Source organism: Mytilus trossulus, chromosome 14 (genome assembly GCF_036588685.1).
Source record: "Mytilus trossulus isolate FHL-02 chromosome 14, PNRI_Mtr1.1.1.hap1, whole genome shotgun sequence".
Lineage (NCBI taxonomy): Eukaryota > Metazoa > Mollusca > Bivalvia > Mytilida > Mytilidae > Mytilus > Mytilus trossulus.
The window spans coordinates 63,531,010-63,547,552 of record NC_086386.1 but is presented as its reverse complement, the minus strand read 5'-3'; the positions used below and the strand labels follow the sequence as shown (position 1 = coordinate 63,547,552).

General features: G+C 30.8%; 2 protein-coding genes across 2 annotated transcripts in view; both read left to right on the top strand.

Annotated features, from left to right (window-relative positions):
- LOC134697337 (uncharacterized) overlaps positions 1-5,866 on the top strand; it is a 49,553-nt gene extending 43,687 nt beyond the window's left edge. Inside the window, exon 14 of the mRNA XM_063559548.1 lies at positions 397-5,866. Within this exon, the coding sequence (XP_063415618.1) occupies positions 397-664 (268 nt within the window). The 3' untranslated portion in view covers positions 665-5,866. The remainder of the gene's footprint in view (positions 1-396) is intronic.
- A 5,397-nt stretch (positions 5,867-11,263) lies between these two features.
- On the top strand, positions 11,264-15,124 carry LOC134697989 (uncharacterized). The gene is made up of 2 exons (XM_063560275.1): positions 11,264-11,640; positions 15,014-15,124. Exons 1-2 carry the CDS (start codon positions 11,329-11,331, stop codon positions 15,122-15,124), a joined length of 423 nt encoding a protein of 140 aa, XP_063416345.1. The 5' UTR covers positions 11,264-11,328.
- Positions 15,125-16,543: the final 1,419 nt, after the last annotated feature.

Below are 16,543 nucleotides of genomic sequence, written 5' to 3'. Positions count from 1 at the left end.
TTTATTGAATAACAGTTTACATACTTCCAATTACACTCTAAATGACTGTGATTTTGCATGTGTGTTCTAGTTACACTAAGCCAACTTATTTTCACGACTTTCACGAGTAACAAAGTAATAGGAATATAAATCATTGTAAAAACTTGGATCATTTCTTATTAAACTTCATCAAGTTAATCAGACAATCATGAAATTAAATAGCCCTGAAGTGGTATAGAAAGTGTAAAACGCGAAATAAAGCATCTGCGAAAATAAATTGGTTTACACAACTATTATTTTGAAATGACTATGTTATTATATTTTGTTGGATTCATCAAGATTAAAGAATTGCAGTTATTTTTTAATAAAACAAGAAATACAGTTATAAAAGTATATTCAAATGTTGTTTTTTTGTAGTCACCATACTAAAGGAAATCCAGAGGTCGGTCACTTTCTAGCTACATTAGAGTATTATGTTGCAGAGGAGAAACATCTCAGTGACATTGTCCAGTATTTTATTCAGCCACATTCTTTAAGAATGGATGTTATACAGTACTTTAAAAAACACCACAAAGACTGTGCTGTGTGTAATACATTATACCTGACAGTCCCACATGGAAGGGATATTTCAAATTCAACTGAAGATGTTAGAAAAGTGAGTGCTTCTCACCATAAAGGAAGTTAAAGATTTTTAGTTGTCACTTGTAAGAACAGGGGTGGATCAGCCATTTTCAAAAGGGGGTTCCCAACCCAAGATAAAGAGGGGGGTTACAACAGTTTGTCCCCATTCAAATGCATTGATCGTAAAAAAAAAGCAGGGGTTCCTAATCCCCGTAACCCAGCTGCTGGATCCTTAACTGAAGAATCTCATTATTGAGCTATATTTATACTGTCATTTTGTTAATTACATTGTTAGATCTTCATATATTTCATTGATATTTATTTATTTTAACTTTCCTTTTATAAATATATAACATTTTAATTTAAAAAGAATTTTGGTAGAAATCTCAGAAAAAATATAAATTCATATTTAAAAGAAGAAGTATAACTGTTTCATGTTCATGTATTTATATTAGTTCTGTTAATTCAGAAATAGCTGTGTGCATTTTTTTTTACAAATTCTTGACCGCTGTCAAAAATGTGAAATTAAATTAATGCAATTACAAAAATTTTATAAAGAAAAATAGACTGAAGTTATGCTTGTTATGCATGCTAGTCTTGAGCTTAGTATTGTGAAAGATGATACTGTCACATCATCCATATTAATAAGAACATCACAATAATTTCTGAATTTACAGAACTGGTTTTTCTTGAGTATTCATTGGATACTAATATTTGTCTAGCTTGACCGAGTCAAAAAGTGAGACATAGGTGTGCTGTTTTAGGTTTAAGTGAAGGCTGTGACAGCGGCATCAACAGTGTATTAGTTTGTGATTAGGTCTAGTTAAAGGTGAACCATTAGTGGTAGGTCAAAGATATTTGGTATGCAGATGTATTAGTACAGTACTGGCACAACTCATTACCATGGAGATAATTTGGTCCCGCCCCCTCCGTTATGCATGGTCTATTGACTTTAAAATATTGCTTATTTTTCATGTATAAGTTTGTAATTAGGTCAGTTTATGAGGAACCACTAGTGGTAAGTTAATGATAATTGGTATGCAGTTGTATAAGCATTGGCATATCTCATTTCCATGGAGATTATTTGGCTATGCCTCCTCAATTATGGTTTATCGACTTTGAAATTTTGCTTAATTTACATGTATTAGTTAATTTTGTGTTTTAAATTTGTTAAAAAGGAACTACTTATGATAAGTAAATCATATTTTTAGCCATGTACCTCATTATCCAAATGACTAAAAAGGGAGACATATATCTCTGTGATTACAGTTTATTTTAAGCCTGTTTATAATGTACTATGGTATACTATTGTCTGTCCTTCAACATGTTAGACAATAACTCAGAAATGCTAACCCAAATTTAATGAAACTGATGTGAATTGTTTATACATGTATCTATTTATTTAAGATCTTTGTGATTTATTTATAAATTTATAGATTTAAAGCTTTTGAGTTGTGAGATGTTATTCATAAAATAAGGGGGATTTTCAAGATTTTCTGGCATTTGTCAGTTTTTATAAAACTTTGTTGACTGGTTTATTTCTATTAGAATAATCCCCCCTTAGATTAAAAACGATGTTATTCAACATTAAGGAGTATTGAAACTTTATTTTTTAAAAAGGCATATCATGTGCTTGTGGCACAGCTTTTTATTGTAGATTTCACAGTTACACAAATTTAGATGTTAAACAAACTACATATTTTCTATATGGAAATTTGTAAAATTTGGCAAAAACACTATATCAAAAATCCACAAAAAATTGATCTTCACAAAAAAATTGTAAATCGCCTATGATTTTTTGTCAGATCATAATCCTGTAGAAGGTGAAACATTTTGACATTTGTATCTGAGAGAACCCATAACAGTTTCCTATGAATTTTTACCTTTTCATGGAGAGTATATAATATATTTTGATATTGATGTCATTGAGTAATGGTTTATATTTTTTAAAATGAAATTTATAGAAATTGCTATCAGATCTTAAAATCCTGTAACATCAGACTTCATAAAGTTTTTATGCATGGATATTTTAAATGATCTTGCTAGTGCAATATATATTTTATATGAGATAATATTCACTTATTTTTGTGCAAAAACACTTTCATTGTCATGTATATAGCAAAGATAGAAAAAAACATATGGTTGGATTGCAGCAGGTTGAAGCATTTATATGTAAATATTTTTATATATTATTTGCACTTTTTAGATCTTTACTAACAATTGTGTTATGATGTTTTTACGAAATGATAAAAATATTTCCTGTGTGTGAAATCTTGTTTATATTTGCAGAATTTTGATACCGTTTAAGTTTGTTTTAATTGCATGGAATATAGTTAGACTTTTCTTAGGCCATGTTCACATTGACATAAATTCAGTTTTGAGTTAGTGTAACTCACATGTAAACTAAACACAATACGTTCCCCTTGATAAAACTCAATGTTTACATGTAGTTTAAATCATGTTTTGTCTACATGCAGTCGATAGTCAATGTAGGCCTTGTGTGGTTTTAGTGTACACAAAACTATGCATTTATAACATCAATTTTACCATGTATATTGAAGGAAGAAACAATTTTTGAATGAAGTTGATATAATTTCAACAGTTATGAAGAAAGTTTTTTACAGATATATTTGTCTAAACTTGATATATTTATATGTTATAAAAAAAACTTTCTGTAGCTTCATTAACCCCTTATTGTGATTCAAACCATCATCATTGCCGAACACATAACTCATTTGAAAAGATCCTGGAATCGACTGGACGGTCACAGAAATATTTGCCACTGGGGTTTACTCAAACAGCAATTCACTCATAAATGCATCTCTTAAAGGTGTGGGGTAAAGTGTATTGTTTTTCTCAGATCCGTTAAAATACACCTAGAAATAATACACCTAGAAATAAAAAGGCATGACCCCTCCCTTTGACAAATACTCTTTGGAGAATAAATACCATTTGAAACAAACAGTAAAGATAGAAATAAATGTAGTGATCCTATGCAGCCTATGTTTTTCTTGTGCATAATCCAGAAACCTTCAGTATTTTTAACTAATGCAAATTATCAACATAGTTTTCATAAAGGAACAACCACTCAACTTCTAAGGGGGAGGGGGTACATGTGTTTTTCTGATTCAGAATTTCTTTTCTCAAATGTTTTTATTAATTTTTTTTCGATGCTAGCAATCAAATATTTTTTTTTCAATATTTAACACTATAATGAATGGGGAAACTCTTTATTCAGAATATTTATTTTTATCATCTGTATGACTAAAATATTTTCTTTTTATCAAATTGCATCATGTGCATGGGGATCAGAATATTTTTCAAGGAAAAATCAATACCCCCCTTTTTTAAGTCAAATTGTCGTTCCCTGAGTGACTGCTAGAAAAGTTGTTAGAAATTTTTCATTGGGTTCAAACTTCTATGTAATGAACATTTAAATGACATATAGTGTGAACAAATTGTATGTACAGGTAATTAAACAAGGTGTATAGATGTGAACATATTAAACTAATAGTAAACATGTTTACTGTACATGGTGTTTGGTGTGAACACGGCCTTACTGTTAGAACTATAAATGCTTATAATATTTTTTTATTATTTCAATGCTTTTAAAGATTAAATACATGTTATAATTATGTATTAGACATTGTCTTTGAGATTACTGAATTGCAATTAATAGAAGAGAGTAAATCATTTTTTGCTATCCTTAGCTTGTTGGAAAATATGTTTTTATATTTATCAAATTAAATCTTACATTAATGTGATAAAGTTCTGTGATAGAGTGATACTGACTTTGTAGAAAGATTGAAAATAATAGGAAATTTATTTGAAATAAAAATTCCTTATGTATATTTTCAGAGAGTATGGTGCTAAAAAACCCAGATGTATGCGTTTGTATTGTAATTACAATTCTTTATAAGTTTGAATCATAAATTTGTATACATAAAGTACATGTATTGTGTATATTGAAATAATTTTTAAACCAACATGTTTAATTTTAAAAAAGCAATAATTTGTTAGGCATTTGAAACATTTCCCTTTTGAAGCATGTTAAAAGTACAAAGTTTATTTATATATAACAATGGTCAGTATGCTTAGTAAGTGTATAAAACAAGTTGAAACACTTTGTTATAGGTTATTGTTAATAGTTGTTTTCACAGTACATTTGTTGCTGTTAATGTTAAGGTATTAAGAATGTACTTAGGTGTAATAAAAAAAACAAGAACTCAGAAGAGCATGAGTTAAGGATAAGATATTTGATTTTTATTTGAAATGGCGAAAAGGGCCAACTCAACCTTTAACCTTATATTTGCATTGTTGTCTACAATTATTTGGGTCTCAATTTCGCAAGAAAGGAAAATTGTATCTGCTTGTGAAGGAGTAAACAATAAAAAGATGATAATACTAAAGATTACAAAATAAGATATTTTTATGTTGTTTGGATGCTGTTTCTTTGCATTATAATTATTACTAAAAACATTTAACCAAAAAGAGTCAATAGAATCTCTTTTCTCTGTGAGATTTGATATTATTTAAAGATGAATACTACAGTTTATAATAGTGGGAATACATCTGGTGCTGCTGTAGAAGGGGACTTAAGGTTTGCACTCTGTCTGTCTGTCCATCTGTCAGTTCGGCACATCAATTTTTCATATTGATCTGATATTAAGTATACTGTTTTATCATGACAAGTTACAGATCACTTTCGAATTTTGTTGTGGTTTAATGATTTTGTGCAGAGTTATGGTCCTTGGCCTTTAAACTTCCATCCTTTTTCATCATGCTTGAGTATATTAACTTTTGTTATTCTATAGTTCATACCAAGACAAATTATAGCTCAAGCTAGCATTTTGTTTCAGTACAATGCATTTGTAACCAGTAGGGGACTTTGTATCCAATCAAAGGAACTATTTCTAATAAATGCACATTTTTTTAAGTATTTAATTTTTTAGCCTGTATCTTTACCATTTAAATTCATGAAAAGTAGTCCCTTATGGATATTCATTTTGTATGATTAATTTGATAGATTGTGATATTTATTTGTTGATATAAGAGCAATATTATTTTTTACATGCATATTTTATAATGTGTTCAATATATTGTGTGTTTAATATCAGAGATATTCTTATTTTCTTTAAGTAAGAGTTTAAAATATCATGCATCTATTTCTTTACATATGCAATGAAACCTGTTTCAACTTAACCCTTTTGATATTGAAGACTTTGTTATTATAAAATATTACTGTTTAAATGAAATATCAAATTTGTTTTCCCTTCTGTTTTTTTTTTACAGTGATGCCATTTGGAGAAACAGTTTGGTTTCAAACAAAAATATCAGTACTTTTACAGTATTGTTAACTCTTTATTTGAACATTTCATTGAAAGTTAGTTATCTGATTACAGATTTATTTTTGGGGTCCACTTCTATATGCCAGTAAAACTCTGGCTATAATTAGGGGTATGTGTTTGCCCTCTATTGGATGAATATATATTCTGACATGTAAGGCTAGTATGAGTACTATAAATCTGACCCCTTGTTTGATGAGAATTTCACACTCCCTGCACCTCCATTTGGCTGTGCAGAAAGTATAAATATGCAGAAACCTTACATCTTTACTGTATATCTGACTCTGCATTTTAGAGAAATTTTGCAACAACTCTTTGATCGTGCTAAGGTGGTCGATTAAAGGTATAATTTCTGAAAGAGGGACAAAAGATACAAGAGGGACAGTAAAACTTATAAATCGAAAATAAACTGACAATGCCATGCCTAAAAAATGAAAAAGACATACAGACAAACAATTGCACACATGACACAGCATAGAAAAACTAAAGAATAAACAACACAAACCCCCACCAAAATTAGAGGTGATCTCAGGTTCTTCGGAAGGGTAGGCAGATCCTGCTCCACATGTGGCACCCGTTGATTGCTGAACTGATGATTGCTCTCTCCTTTAAAATGTCTTATTTTCATAGGTAGTTCAAATTTGTCTCTTCATCCAAGTCCATAAATATATTGCTCTTATGGTTAATCTTTAAATTACTATTTTGCTTTTGTCCTGAATATGCATTAAATATTCGCCAATGCAAGCTTAACAAACAACAATCTATCAAGAAATAAAATTAATTAAAAAAAGCTTTAATTGTCTTTGATATGAAAAATCTGATGTACTGATGTTCTTTTAAGGAGGCTCGAGGGTATAAAAATTACAGAAAAAAATTAAACATTTGTTTTTCATTACAAATTTTATTTGTTACCTTTTGTAGTTGTTACTTTATCATATGGTACAAAAATCATTCAAAACAATCAATTCGTGTTGGCCCCAGATGACTTTTAAAATGTATACATCATTGAAAAAGTTCCAAATTATCTCCCTTTGGTGGAAAAATGCCATTTTTTGGCTATAAAATTGAAATATCTTTTTCAACTCATCGGTGACCTATATTTTTTAATATAATTTCCATGTAAGCTGTACTTAAACTAAATTATTGTAAAATTTGAGCGATTTCTGTAATAAATTTCTTTTTTTATTTTGATGTTAACTTTATTTCTCTTATTACGTCAACAGAAAAAAAACACTTTTACACAAATGTATGCTTCTTTCGAAGGCAGATTGTGAGCGCAAATGAACGGTGACCCCACTTTTTTATTTTATTTTTCTATTAACTTTAATATAAAGTTCATTTATAGAAAAATATAGAGAAATCCTATATAAATGATTTAGACCCGCGAACCCCCTTAAGCTTAATTTTAGAATAAGAAGTCGGGGTCGAGTTTATATTTTTTGTTTACATCGTTGGAAATTCAATTCAAATAAAGTTTAATCACAAGCTGGAAAAGTAACATCATTAGATATGTTTCTGTAGCAATTTAACCCCGTACTCATTGTATAAAACATTTTAATCAACGTGTGCCAGTGATTTCAGAAGATGATTTGGCGTGTAAAAGTGCACACTGGATGAATCAAAATATGTTAACAGAGGAGTAGTGCAATTGACAACTTTGCAGAATGTGGAAGGCACTCGAAGGGGATTTATCAAATCTCGATAGTTAAATTATGATTGTTGAAAGTCCACGCCGAGGCGCAGACTTTACAATGTGAAATCTTATATTTTGTAGTTCATACTTTATACTGATTTTGCATCAAATTAACTTTGTTTGAGTAGTCTATTACTATTACTAGTTATTACTTTAAATCAGCAAATTGCAAGTTCCATATTACTTGAAATCAGCAAATTGCAAGTTCCGTATGATATTCAAAGAAACTGATTGTCACTTTAATTCCATCTTTGACAAGTTTAAAACAATACTCACAAGAATTTGATTCTGGATGGTATGGTGGCTGATGAATACAAGTTATGCCGTTTTTTTTTCAAATAAATACTCAATCAATCTTACGTGCTGAAATCTACAGTTATCATAATTATACCCCAGCTTTAAAAAAAAGGGGGGGGGTATACTGTTTTACCTCTGTCTGTCCGTCCGTCCGTCAGTCAGTCCGTCCCATGAATATTTTTCGTCGCATTTTTCTCAGGAACTACAATACAAGGATTTCTGAAATTTGGTTTCAGGGTTTATCTTAGTCAGCTATACCGTGTGATGCGTTTTCAGATTGATCACTTGACAACTTCCTGTTTACCGAACACTTGTATGATTTTACACATGAAAGCACATTTTTCTCAGGAACTACAATACAAGGATTTCTGAAATTTGGTTTCAGGGTTTATCTTAGTCAGCTATACCGTGTGATGCGTTTTCAGATTGATCTCTTGACAACTTCCTGTTTACCACTTGTATGATTTTACACATGATAGCCAAGTTGAAAATTTTCGTCAAATTTTTCTCAGGTACTACAATACAAGGATTTCTGAAATTTGGTTTCAGGATTTATATAAGTCAGCTATACCGTGTGATGCGTTTTCAGATTGATCACTTGACAACTTCCTGTTTACCGAACACTTGCATATTTTTACACTATTAATATTATTCACTTGCGGCGGGGGTATCATCAATGAGCAGTATCTCGCAGTTTCACTTGTTACAACATAATCAAGACTTAATATAGGTTCACCATATAGCACGTGGATAGACCTGTTAAAAAGACTTCCTACTAGATATTGAAATATTCTATAGTTTTGAATGTACCTTGGAGTTTGACATATTTATTGTACTATTTCAGTTCGACTATATTTAGTGTCAACATAGAATCAGATGCGAATTGTTGTATTTCTATTGCCGCCTTTCCATACAATAAATATCCATATTTACCATGTTTACTGTTATTAAAGGTTTTCGAAAATTAGCTTTAAAATTCATAAAAAAGAATGCAAGTCGTTATTTTTGAAGCTCTGCATATTGAAGATTCAGTTGAACAAGTTTCTAATATACAAACAGCAGTACCTAAGAAAATTGTTTTTATTTTTATCGATCTACAACAAAAAATGCAATACACAATTTTACATCATTAATCATACTTCATATTTGGTATTCTCTAGGTCCTTTTATTTTTTCATCATTATAAAAGTTTGTTTTGACCGTAGAAATCTCAATTCCATTTTTTTTTTTTTTTTTTTTTAACAACATAATAATATTTATTCATCTAATCTTGCTTGTTACAAGTTTCACCAAGAGTCCAAGCTTCTCTTGATTTACCCTGTTACACTCCACTGATTATCCAGGGAAATAAACAGCTGATCCAACTTATTAAGTTATAAAAAATAATATATATTTGTATAGTTGTCTTATGCAGAGATTTATCAATGCTAAAAATTCTTTCTAATTGACAATAACATTGGACATCTTGATTTATATGCATCTATTCTTTTATTTAATTCATTTTCAAAAAATTTCAGTTTTCCTACCTATTTAAGATAATCTTATATGTATGACAAACTTCACCACAAAAGCCGCGGTAATCTTTGAAACTTTGAAGGATTGTATCTACTTAGCTCCTGTAAAAAGTTATCAAATCTACCAGGATCTTAATCTAATATGCCAGAAGTGTGTTTCGCCTACATAAAATTCACCAGTGACACTCAGATCAAAATAATTATGAAGCCAAACAAGGACAAACAAGTACAACGTTGGAGAGCATTGAGGACCCTTAATTAAAAAAAAGTTGTGCCAATTTTATTATCAATATTATACGGCTAAAGTAAACTACGCCTGGGATAAGAAAATCCTTAGTTCTTCGAAAAGTTAAATTTTTTCGTAAACAGTGAAAATGACCATATGTATTGATAGTCATGTCAACACCGAAGTGCTGACTAATGGGCTGGTGATACACTCGGGGAAGAAACGTTTACCAGCAGTTGCATCGACCCAGTGGTGTAATAGTTAATTACATGTTACATGTGTGTTATATAAGTAAGATTACACAATAAAGCAAAGACGTTGTGACATTATTCTACGGTGTAATGGGGATATTCAACACGGAATTATTTTGGGAAAAAACTAATAATATACGAATAAAAAGATGTGGAAGGTTTGCCGATCAAACAAATACCTACCAGAGATCAAATAATGTATATTTGAATAGCTATATATCATGTATATATCACTGTCCGGTCTGCAACAATGCACATTACCCATACTTTATTGTAAGTTACATTTTGCTAGTTATGGAACGCATCACTATTTTTTATATTCTGTGGTGTTTGTCGTTGGTGAGATATGTTCGTTGTTGTCTTGCATTTTGTATAGGCTATTATACTATTTATTTGTGGGTTTCTCTGTAATTAATGTTTTTACGTATTTTATGTTGTGTTTCTGTCACGTGGTATTGTTATTTTAGCAATATGTTATTCAACGTTGGCATGAAGCGGTAGCACGGATTTGCTAACCATAAAACCAGGCTCAAACCACCATGTTCTTAAAATGTTCTGTACCAAATCAAGAAGATGGCAGTTGTTATCAAATAGTTCGTTTTAAGGATTGTTAGCTTTTTTTGGGTATTTTTTACACTTCAGTAATCCCGTAGTTCCTGTGTTTTCCTATTATACTTTAAATGTGTTTTCCTCAGTTACAGTTTGTTACCCAGATAAGATATATTTTCTTTAAATCAAATTTTGACTTTTAAACAACGGTATACTTCTGCTGTTTTTAATCATAAAAGGCACAGACATGAAAAAGCGTTAAACAGTTCATACAAGAAAACCGACGTCCTGATTAATAATTCAAAAAGGAAAAACAAATATACAGTAGCCAGCAGTAACGTCTTAAAAATAAATATAAATCATGTACAAACATTATCAACTATTCTCTGGAAACCAAATATAATTAATGGATTCCATTAAAGAAATGCATATTTCAACTGCTATCAAAACTGCATGACGAAGATGTTAATGTCTGTGCCCCTGGATAATTAATAAATGTGGCAAACGTTTTAACATTTTTTTTAACAAGTTTAACATATAAGGTTACGTTTTCGATAAAATATTAATTAGTATTATATTGATTGAAGTCAAAATTCATGTTCACTTGTCTTTTCTTAGAAATAAACATCGTAATGAATGACGCAAAGCCGGTTTATTTAACTTAAATGATCGTTTTGGGATTAATAACGCCGTATACTAGTATATGCAATGTCACATTGAATGTGTTCATTCGATCATTCTAGGATGAATCAGCTAATCTTTATTTGAAAGTACGGAATCGGCCAAGTTGAAACGAACGAGAATGTGTTCAAATTAATAGATTTGATTTTTAGCTGATAATCATACACTAACTATGGATGTTTTTATAGTAGTGGTACTTCTCTATAATGTTGGAGTTGCATATTTTCAGCAATGCACCGTAAGAACATTACGTGTAGATGCAGATAAGACTGGGTATAAGTTAAACGGATATACCTATATCACTTTCTCTAATATTGGTCCGAATACATGTGACAACGAATGTATCCGAAGAACAAAGTGCCTCTCATTTAACTACAACAGCATAACACGAAGATGTGACATAAACAAAATGACTAGTAGCTCAGAGACAGATTTTGTGGACGAAACAAATTGTGTGTATGTTGATATGACACAATACAGAGGGGTGAGTAAGATTGTTACTAAAACCTTATGTATGGGGCATTGATATGGAATTTCTTAGAGTTTCACTTACTAAAGTTATTGCTTATTTTTCGTTTTGTATTTTTGTGGTTTTCACTTTTGATTGCATTTGTTTTGTTTTTTTTAGTGATTTTTTTTGTCGGTGTTCTTTTTATTGGGAGGGGTTTTAGTGATTTGTCTTTTGGTGAATGTTTTATTTTGTTTTATAATTGCATTTGTTGTTTTATTGTTCAGCAGATTTTTTTTACTCAATATCAATATTACTTCACCCGAGGATATCACCAGCCCAGTAGTCAACACTTTGGTGTTGACAATGAATATCAATTATATTAACATTTTCATAAATTTCCTGATACAAAACTTTGAATTTTTCGAAACATTCAATATGTATTGGTGGCTTTGGCTGTTGTCTGTTCTTTGGTCGGGTTGAAACCTTCTTTACACATTCCTCATTTCGATTCTCAATTTGTTGACCTGAGTATAAATTATATGGTAATTTGTATAAATTTCCTGTTACAAAACTTTGAATTTTTCGAAAATATAAGGATTGTCTTATCCCAGGAATAGATAAACGTTGTACTTTTTTGGCTTTATAACTATTTTGATCTGAGCGTCACTGATGATTTTATGTAGACAAAATAGGCCTCTGGCATATTAAATTATTATCCTGATACCTTTGATAACTATTGGTTACAATTCTTTGAAAATGATTCCTCTTTGCCACATTTTTAGCTCATCTGGCCCCAAGGGCCAAGTGAGCTTTTCTCACCACTTGGGGTCAGTCGTCCGTCGTGGTCCGTCGTCGTCGTCGTCGTCGTCGTTTACTTTTTACATTTTGAACTTCTTCTTGAGAACCACTGAATCGAATGAAACCAAACATGGCAAGAATGTTCCTTATCAGGTGCTGATCAAGTGTTGTTACTTTGTAGCTGTTCCATCATCAAAGATGGCTGCCAGCGGGGGACTTAGTTTAACATTGGACCCTATTGGAAATATATACAAATGACTTCTTTTAGAGAACCACTGAATGGAATGAAACCAAACATGGCATGAATGTTCCTTATGAGGTGCTGATCAAGTGTTGTTACTTTGTAGCTGATCCATCATCCATCGGGGGACTTAGTTTAACATATAGGACCCTATGGGAAATATATACAAATGTCTTCTTTTAGAGAACCACTGAATGGAATGAAACCAAACATGGCATGCATGTTCCTTATGAGGTGCTGACCAAGTATTGTTACTTTGTAGCCGATCCAACATCCAAGATGGCCGCCAGCAGGGGACTTAGTTTAACATCGAACCCTTTGGGAAATGCATTCAAATGACTTCTTTTAGAAAAACCACTGAATGGAATTAAACAAAACATAGCATGAATGTTCCTTATGAGGTGCTGACCAAGTGTTGTTACTTTGTAGCCGATCCATTATCCAAGATGGCCGCCAGTAGGGGACTTTTGAACGAAATCAAACATAGCCTGAATGTTCCTTTCCTTATAAGGTTGCGTTGTGACTTTTAGCCAAATTTCATATTTTTTTTATATGATTTCAAAAACCCAAGTAGAATCAGGTGAGCGATACAGGCTCTTGAGAGCCTCTAGTTATGAATTAGGTAAAAAAAAAGTATTTTATTATGCTGCATATTTAATCTAAAAAAAAAACGTGCACAAATAATCTGCATACATAATCAAGCCACAAGTCATGTATGAAATGAGAGGTCTTACATTATTTTTTTTTTTAGACAATGAAAATATATTTATGGCATACAGTTTTCATCCAACGGTGAATTTAAAAAAAAAGTTGTACAAACTATATTTCACGTACTGAGATCAAATATGTAATAATAAAAAAAACACACCTCAATGTGCTACTTTTAGAGATTTTACTTTTTCTTTCTATTTTTAGAGATGAATTTGGTCAAAATATTAGAAATTTACTGTAAACAGTAGTTCTTTGAATTTCTATTCTTTGGAAGGACATACCTTTTTGTTTTAAAATATAGTTTTGAAATATTTGGAAAATCTTCTCTCCGTTTGTGCTAAGAGTTTAAATCTTTGGAAATACTTCATCTTTATCACATTTTATGACTTTTGTAAACAAAGGTTATTTTTTATTTTAAATTTATCTAATTAAAAAAAAAAATCGATGATTTGTTCATAAAAATTGACGCAAATAACCTGTCATGTTTGAAAGGAGAGGACTGTGGTCTTTTGACCTAGCTAATTTGTTGTAACGACGTAGTTTATCTCACTCGTTATAACAACTTAACTTTATATATATCCAGCAAACTCGTTTAAACCACGTTGCTTACTCGATGAAAGCTTTATTTCATTTGCCAAATTAAAGCATGCCAAACAATGTTCCGATTGAATTCTCTTTGAATTTCAGTACCGTAGAAGGTTAATAGATAGTTTCGCATGATAATCTTTCTGTTTAATTAATGACCCGTTGAAGTTTATTGATTATCTTCAAGGAAGTATAATATTAGTTTGGACTCCTTCATCTTCCCTTATTAAACACGAAACCACTCCCCTTTATAAAAGTACATAATAAGCTACTGATAAAACTACGCAAACCAAAAAAGGGCTTCTGTGATGTATCTCTTCCGTTTAAACATTTCATTAAAACAAATTAAACAATTTAAGTTTATCTGTAAATGTCTTTATAAATTGAAAAAAAAATACTTGAATCTTCAACGTATTTTGGACTTTTTAATAAGTAAACATGAATTTCTTTTTCTATTTCCAGTTTTGCAGTTGTACGTTTTTCAACTTCTATGTATTATAAGTGTGCACTTATAGCATATTTTTGGAAGTCTATAAAAAAATGAAAATCGAAAAAAAAATAATCAAAGAAATAGGGAGTAAAGTAAAGTTGAGCAATGGACAAATTTGTTCGTCACCAATGGTAAACAAGTGATTAAACTCTGACTCAAATTAGGCCATTGGAAAAAATCTATAAATGCACATGGAACACATAAGTTTGCCAAATGCCAAAGGATTTTCTAGTTTTTGTTGGTATGAATAAAAACAAATGTTGAGTATACGTCCCTGAAAGTGCATATAAAGCCAGAATAGACAAATAAGGTTAGAAAATTGTTTCACACGAGCATTTCAAAACCAAACAAGTGTTTTCAAATACAGCGTACGTCATGTTTTGTCCTTATATATTGTGAGTTCATACATACTAGCGTACCAATTGAACATACATAATGGTATTCTGATTTGCCTTCCTCGTCGATTATTTAGCGTTGTAGTTTATACCAATTATGACAACAAATCATTCAGAAACGGGCTATATGTGCAAAAGCTTACTATGAAACTAACGATGGTTTATCTTTATTTGTTATATATTTAGGACTCCTATTATGATCCATGTCCCGGCAGCGATGCTTGTGTTGAGGGAGAATTTTGCCAGACTTTGAAAGATGACAAAAAGATATGTAATAGAGATGTAAAAGGTATGTGAAGACTTTGTTTTTAATATCATTATCAATGAAGATATCATTGCTACTGAATTATTCAGATAATCTAAGAATGTTGATATAAGTAAGCGGAAACAACTCGTAAAATCATCTGTACGTTTGTGTGAACCAATTTAATAGTATATTCTAAGCTTCTATGTTACAGAGACTATTTCCAATCTACTTCAGGTATAAGCTTAAATTCATTGATAAAATTTGACCTTTACAAACGTATAACTAATTTAAAGAGTGTTTAAAAGTACATTATACTTTTTTCATCTACTGAGTTTTCTTTTTTTCTATTATCTTTTTTTTTAATTTACTCGTCGTAGCATTACAGGGTTGGTTATTTAGAAAAATATTTATGAACTAAACATTTCAAGAAAACGGATTAACTTTAGTTGCCCCAAAAATGATTGCTTCGTGCACACAATTTCCAGACATGTAATCTTTACGCTCGATACCTTGAAGTTATTTTTCGTTGTCGATCGTGTTAAATGGTGTCTTTCATGTTACTTTTTCGAGATAAAAACGTAAGTGATAAGAAAATTGTGATGGAATTCAAACATTTATAATTTTGTTCAAAGTGGTGAACTTGGTTTTACAATTAACAATTAAAATGACTTAACATAACTAAAACAACCTTTTTTAATATACATGTATATTCATAAAGACAATATATAATGGTCCATGCGATCGAACATTCATCACAATTGGCAAAAATTGAACAAAACAAAATGTAGAAACAGTCAATCATAATATTAACATAAATAAAAAAAACAACATAATGTTTGATTTGGAATTTGGTACATGTATAGTCGTCAAGGAGACAACCATACAACAGTTCCAAAGAATATAAATTTCAGGAATTATACGGCAATGAACAATGGGCAGTTCCCATATCGTATAATCAGCTGTAAAATGTGAAACAACTTATCAACGTCAACAAAACAGCCTGGACAGTTAGAAAATAATGAAAAATTAATTTAAGTACGAACAAAAATCACTGACGTTTACAGGCTCCTGGCTTAAAACACACACATGCTGTATGTTGTGATGTTGAACATTTTTTGGAAGCGAGCAACCTTCTCCCTCCCCTGGAACTGTGATGCAACGGCACATCATCAGCACAAACTATAGAATCAAGTCCACAAATCGGTTCGATGGACAAAACTAACTCTCATAAGGTCTACTTACAAATATATTCGCCCTGATATTGGGCTAGATATCTAAATTGTTTTAGATTTCAGAATTATTTTCGGTAAAAGAAACAAATATTGACAGTAACAGGATTAATAAGCAAGTACTTATATAGTGACGTTAAATGTAATATGATTTAACGAACTAAAGTCAAAAACTTTTTTTTATAGTAAAATCTGTGAAATATAAGAATCCGTGGTATGAAAACCATTGAAACAAATCTT